Below are 6,795 nucleotides of genomic sequence, written 5' to 3'. Positions count from 1 at the left end.
TTGTATGGTGCCTTGAGATCTGAATAGAAAAAATATTCAAGTGTAACTTTCCTATCTTTTTAAGATGTTTTTTTTTTTTAACAGATTTTGCTTCTCTGTTGCAGATAATTGGGTGCGGGAGCTGAATCTGTGGTGTCCCAGGCTCAAAGTCCTGGTGTACTATGGTGAGGGAATCTTCTATTCGTTCTGAATGGCGTGCCTCATCAGACTGTAGTTGTCATGGTTCAGCCTTTATGTTTATTTCATTATACAGAATGACTAAATATAGATAGTCCTATTTATATTGTGTGTCTGTGTCTAGGGTCTGTGGAGGATCGCAAGTACCTTCGCTATGATATTCTCAACAGACAGGTCGACTACAACATCATCATTTCCACGTAAGTCTCAAATCTGAGAAATGACTGTTATGCAAGAATGACGGGGAGCGGCTAGGTGAGAAAAATACGTCTGTGCCCTTGAGCAAGGCACTTAACTCGAATTGCTCTGGATAAGAGTGTCTGCTAAGTGTTTCTGTTTTATACTTGGAACTGCACTTGAGTCTAGTATTTTACAGGTTCACATCCTACTCTCTTAGCTACTGTGTGTTTTCTGAGCAAGACACTTAGCCCTAAGTGCCTCAGGTAATATCCAGCAGAATTAGTGGCAATCTTGTAAAACCACCAGCCGTGTAAGTCACCCCGGCTGGGCTTCTGCTAACACGATAATATATTCAGCGTTTGACTAAACCTGAAAAGTCCTGTGTTAGCTGTACCCGTGACTCGTTCATACTTCATGGTAATCAAGCGGTTGTCGTGCCTCACAGACCACTGAGGACCTTGTGTGTTTGGCATGGCTCCTCGAGCTGCTGTGTTTCTGCTGCCAGGTACGCTCTGACCACCAGCAACGACAACGACCGCAGCCTGTTCCGAAAGCTGAAACTGGAGTACGCCGTGTTCGATGAGGGCCACATGCTGAAGAACATGAGCTCGCTGCGGTACCGCCACCTGATGGCCATCAACGTTAGTACACTGCAGGGGCGGGGGTCACCTTGGCTGATAACAGACATTATTGATTGGCGTGATAATGATTTTAAGATAAGGTTTAACTTTAGCCTCTAAACTGTTCCGCTTCCTGCCTGAACAATGTCTTGTTTGTCTCCTGTGAGTCACCCCACTTTCTTCCTTTTCACTGCAGTGCATTCTGATACTTCCTGTCATGGTGTTATACAATGTACTATATTAATCTATTCAGATTTGATTTTGATGTGATCTCAGGCTAAGTACCGTCTGCTGCTGACTGGGACTCCAGTGCAGAACAACCTCCTGGAGCTCATGTCCCTGCTCAACTTCATCATGCCCGACATGTTCTCCAGCAGCACTTCACAGCTCACCAATATGTTTGCCATGGTGAGGCTAGAACGAATGCTATACGGGATCACTCCAAATATATTCGTCTTAGTGTGCAGCAAATTTGACCCATCCGGTCAAAAAGTCTAGCTAATATAAGCCCACTGACTGTGGTAAGATTTCCTTTGGAGAGATGTCATCTTTTATTTCCTGTCAGAAATCATCAGAGGAGCAGAGCAGCTTTGAGATGGAGAGGATCTCTCATGCCAAACTGATCATGAAACCCTTCATCCTCAGACGTGTGAAGAGTGAGGTACAGAACCGCTCGGTCTAAACTCCTTACCAGATCAAATGTATTTATAAAGCCCTTCTTACATCAGCTGATACCTCAAAGTGTTGTACAGAAACCCAGCCTAAAACCCCAAACAGCAAGCAATGCAGGTGTAGAAGCACGGAAGTGGATCAATTAGAGACAGATGGGGTTATGGCATGACTTGGGACAGTGATACATCCTCTACCACCGTACTTCATTCTTGTATACTATTGTGCATTGTTTTCATGGTTCATTTAGAGTTCTACTGTGCTATTTTCTTAATCTATAACTTCAGATTTCCCCGTAGTCTCCCATTGACGTCAATGCATGACTAAGGCAAAATTCTATTTAAGTGGAAGTTAGGATTCGTCCCCAAGAGACGTTCAGTTGACATGTGACTGGATCGACGTGCATCTCTGCCTCAGGTGCTGAAGCAGCTCCCAGCCAAGGAGGAGAAGGTGGAATTCTGTGCCATGAGTGACCAGCAGCAGCAGCTCTACAACGCCTTAATGCAGAAGCTCAAGGGATCCACCAATGGAGAGAGTATGTTAGGGAGAGGAGGAAGGCATCTGGTTCATTTGAATAGCGATGGAAGGCCTAAGAGAATATTAAATAGCAACACAAGTAGCGTTTTAAGGTGCATGGATTTTCTGATTGAAAACCATATGTTGCCCATTTGTCCTCCACAGAGAGAGAACTGACCAACGTGATGATGCAGTTGAGGAAGATGGCAAATCATCCACTGTTGCACCGGGAGCATTACACCACTACCAAACTGTCTGCTATGAGTCAACTCATGCTGAAGGTCAGACCTGAAAACTTACCGTGTTTGAGGAGAATGTTTTGAATGGGTTTGTAACTCCTATTGACAGCTCCCCTCCACTGATATGAAAGCTACTGCTGTTTTGTCTGCTGTTGATGGGGCTGTCAGAAAGATAAGGGCATTACAGTGGGTATTCTGGTCAGCCTGTGATTGCTTTGACTCGGTTTGACCCTTAACCCCGTCAGGAGCCGACCCACTGTGAAGCAGACCCAGCGCTGATCAAGGAGGACATGGAGGTCATGACAGACTTTGAGCTGCACCGACTTTGTCTTCAGTACCCGTCCGTACAAGACTATCAGCTGAACACAGACATGCTCCTGGACTCAGGAAAACTCAGCCTGCTCACACAGCTTCTGGCCTCTCTCAAAAACAAGGTATGAAAGCTACAGTGGAAGTGGATCAATTAGAGACAGCATCTTTATTATGCACTATTTAGCCTTGCCCGTAGTGATCCAGCTATAGTCTTCTCCATCTCCCTTCCTGGTGGTTTCTTCACCCCCCCCATAAAACCAGTCACCCTTTTATTCCCCATTCCTCTACCTGTCAGATACTTCATCTCTTCCCTGCTCTCAATTAAAATCACTCTTTTCTTGGCTTTCCACCTTCCAACATGCAGTCAACCACATCTCTATATTTCTCTTTCTCGCTTTCTTTCTCTCTGATCCCTCCGGTCCTGTAGTTATTAATCACAGTGACTGTTTCTGTGTCAGGGGGACAGAGTGGTGCTCTTCAGCCAGTTCACCATGATGCTGGACATTCTAGAGGTGTTCCTGAAGCACTTGAAACATCACTACATTCGACTGGATGGATCAACGCCCATGTCTGACAGGTAGGACGGTGAACTCTGTCCCTACATCCGCATGGCAGTGTTTCCCCCCCCTGTACTTACCATTCTGTTCAATGAGTGTCTATAGCACAGGCTGTAATTTATCTCCTAATAGGATATGACAGGTCTTAGTCATTTAGGAATGGATTGATATGTAGTAGGGACCGAAAATGGTCACAACCAGGGGTTTTTCCAAGGACTATGGACATTATGCAAATTAAACTGTTAATCACAATTTTTTTTTAAATTATATTTTTAATTATGCTTATTAATAGAAATGAATAGATCTGTTAATTCTCCCATCCTCTTGTAGAATCGTGCTGATTGACCAGTACAACACGGAGTTGGACATCTTTGTGTTCTTGATGTCTACGAAGGCTGGTGGCCTGGGCATCAACCTGACCTCAGCCAATGTGGTCATCTTGCACGACATTGACTGCAACCCCTACAATGATAAGCAGGCCGAGGACCGCTGTCACCGTGTCGGACAGACAAGGTCAGCGAGGATCGGGAAACTATGTTTTCCCACAAGCAGTTTGCTAACGTTACCCGCCAGCCAGACCCAGGCTGTGCGCTTCCTTTGAGCTTGTGTTGCTCATACAGTAGATGTGAGTGTGTATACCCTGTAGTAAAACTCTGGCATATTTATGTTGCAGGACTGTGAAGGTGATCAAGCTGATCAGTAAGGACTCTATAGAGGATGGCATGCTCCGCATCGGTCAGAAGAAACTCAAACTGGAGCAGGATATGACTGCTTCCGAGTCCCAGGACGGTGAGCTCATTATCCCCTCCCATCTCTCACATTAACCACCAAATACTGTACCGCGCATGCCGATACCAACACATAACAAAATTCATTTTCATATAGCCTGCCAATGAACATATTCACTGACAGTCGATTGATAGATTTTCCGGGCTGAAACTAGATGCATTTCCTTTGTCAGGAGATGAGGACTCGATACCAGAAGACATGGCCTCCCTGCTGAAGGCCTCACTGGGGCTGTGAGGATGTATCTATTTGTCTGGAGGGGTCCTCAAGGTTGTCGATTTGTCCGCATGTCTCCTCTTATCTTCACTGTACTGTATGTACAAATAGTTTCTTAAGTTCATTGCCTTATGATGTTTCTAAGACATTTTGTGTCACTGTTGCAACAATTTCTAATAAAAGATTACAAGCAGTGATGTCCAATTTTCCATGATTTTATGTGGGCTACATTTTGAAGCGCAGTCTGGATGGCAGAGCAGCTGCATTGCAGTGATGATCATTCTGAACGCAGCGGGAAGATTCAAATAGTGCCAGTTACCAAGACGGAGGTTGGAGAAAACATTACATTAGCCAACTAGCAGAGCTGTTTTCCACGTCTAAAAGTAGCCAACTCGGAAACATAATGTAAGTTACTCTCAATATTACAGCGATTTTTTTTTTAACGTCAGAACATGTTTTACAAACCGGTGATCTTGTGTGGATTCAGACTAGATAATTTAGCTAGTTAGCCAGCGTTGTGAATGTGGTTCTCGAAATTCATAATTTACTTGATTGAGCCAGTATGGATAGACGGTCTATGAGATTGGCTTGATTAACTAACCTAGATGGCTAGCTATGTATTTTTACTTAGTAATCTTGTTTATCTTTGTATAACTACTGTAACAAAGTTGACAAGAACGAACACAAGACAAAGCTTCATAGCTGCTATATGCTTTTTTAATTATATTGTCAATTTTGTTACTTACGTTTTATTTGTAATTGGCAAGCTATCTAACATGTGCCCTAGTATAAACTGTAACATGAAATTGATACATGTATAGCTACATATATTAATCTATACATCCGGTAAAGTCCAGATAAGTCATTACGAAAGGAATAATAAGGTTATACCGTTATGTACCTAAAGCATTGTTTTTTTAAAGAAAAATGACAAACATCGTTGTAATCAACTCTTAGATTTTTGGCTAATTTATTTTGGGTAACAGACATTTACAACAAAATGTTCAATGTGGACCCAGAGGATATCACTTGGAATTGTTAATTAAAACGCTTGTTTCCAAAAAGTGGTCCTCGAAGGTAAAAACAATAACACATATAATGATTAAAAGGCAAGACAAAATTACAAACAACAATAAATACATTCATTTATGTTGACTTCCTAAAAAGTGGAACTATTCAATGCACTTCAACCTAAACTTAAAAATCAACCATATTAATTTCACATTAAAACAATCTATTCCTATCATTCAAATAAATACTCCTGATCAGCAGTAGGGGGCACAAGGGGCAGTGATAAGGGAAGACGTGTGGTAGCCTAAATGATAGGGGAAGACGTGTAGTAGCCTAAATGATAGGGGAAGACGTGTGGTAGCCTAAATGATAGGGGAAGACGTGTGGTAGCCTAAATGATAGGGGAAGACGTGTGGTAGCCTAAATGATAAGGGAAGACGTGTAGTAGCCTAAATGATAGGGGAAGACGTGTAGTAGCCTAAATGATAGGGGAAGACGTGTAGTAGCCTAAATGATAGGGGAAGACGTGTGGTAGCCTAAATGATAGGGGAAGACGTGTGGTAGCCTAAATGATAGGGGAAGACGTGTGGTAGCCTAAATGATAGGGGAAGACGTGTGGTAGCCTAAATGATAGGGGAAGACGGGTGGTAGCCTAAATGTTAGGGGAAGACGTGTGGTAGCCTAAATGTTAGGGGAAGACGTGTGGTAGCCTAAATGATAGGGGAAGACGTGTGGTAGCCTAAATGATAGGGGAAGACGTGTGGTAGCCTAAATGATAGGGGAAGACGTGTGGTAGCCTAAATGATAGGGGAAGACGTGTGGTAGCCTAAATGATAGGGGAAGACGTGTGGTAGCCTAAATGATAGGGGAAGACGTGTGGTAGCCTAAATGTTAGGGGAAGACGTGTGGTAGCCTAAATGTTAGGGGAAGACGTGTGGTAGCCTAAATGTTAGGGGAAGACGTGTGGTAGCCTAAATGTTAGGGGAAGACGTGTGGTAGCCTAAATGATAGGGGAAGACGTGTGGTAGCCTAAATGATAGGGGAAGACGTGTGGTAGCCTAAATGATAGGGGAAGACGTGTGGTAGCCTAAATGATAGGGGAAGACGTGTGGTAGCCTAAATGTTAGGGGAAGACGTGTGGTAGCCTAAATGTTAGGGGAAGACGTGTGATAGCCTAAATGTTAGGGGAAGACGTGTGGTAGCCTAAATGTTAGGGGAAGACGTGTGGTAGCCTAAATGTTAGGGGAAGACGTGTGGTAGCCTAAATGTTAGGGGAAGACGTGTAGTAGCCTAAATGATAGGGGAAGACGTGTAGTAGCCTAAATGATAGGGGAAGACGTGTAGTAGCCTAAATAATAGGGGAAGACGTGTAGTAGCCTAAATTCCTGAGCTTAAGGTACAGTGCCTTCAGAAAGTATTCATACCCCATGATTTATTCCACATTTTGTTGTTACAGCCTCGATTCAAAATTGATTTGGATTTGATTTCTCACCCATCAACACAAAACCCCAC

General features: G+C 43.4%; 1 protein-coding gene across 1 annotated transcript in view; it reads left to right on the top strand.

The window, feature by feature from the left end:
* The window catches only part of smarcad1b (SWI/SNF-related, matrix-associated actin-dependent regulator of chromatin, subfamily a, containing DEAD/H box 1 b), an 11,785-nt gene extending 7,320 nt beyond the window's left edge, over positions 1 to 4,465 (top strand). Inside the window, exons 11-22 of the mRNA XM_014128544.2 lie at positions 105 to 164; positions 302 to 377; positions 863 to 998; positions 1,254 to 1,385; positions 1,543 to 1,638; positions 2,064 to 2,181; positions 2,328 to 2,443; positions 2,647 to 2,835; positions 3,172 to 3,290; positions 3,601 to 3,783; positions 3,944 to 4,059; positions 4,232 to 4,465. Of these exons, the coding sequence (XP_013984019.1) occupies positions 105 to 164; positions 302 to 377; positions 863 to 998; positions 1,254 to 1,385; positions 1,543 to 1,638; positions 2,064 to 2,181; positions 2,328 to 2,443; positions 2,647 to 2,835; positions 3,172 to 3,290; positions 3,601 to 3,783; positions 3,944 to 4,059; positions 4,232 to 4,293 (1,403 nt within the window). The 3' untranslated portion in view covers positions 4,294 to 4,465. The remainder of the gene's footprint in view (positions 1 to 104; positions 165 to 301; positions 378 to 862; positions 999 to 1,253; positions 1,386 to 1,542; positions 1,639 to 2,063; positions 2,182 to 2,327; positions 2,444 to 2,646; positions 2,836 to 3,171; positions 3,291 to 3,600; positions 3,784 to 3,943; positions 4,060 to 4,231) is intronic.
* Positions 4,466 to 6,795: the final 2,330 nt, after the last annotated feature.

The sequence above is a fragment of the Salmo salar genome, chromosome 11 (genome assembly GCF_965601325.2).
Source record: "Salmo salar chromosome 11, fSalSal1, whole genome shotgun sequence".
Taxonomy (NCBI): Eukaryota; Metazoa; Chordata; class Actinopteri; order Salmoniformes; family Salmonidae; genus Salmo; species Salmo salar.
Note: the sequence above shows the minus strand (reverse complement) of the source record. Positions and strands in the feature narration are given on the sequence as shown.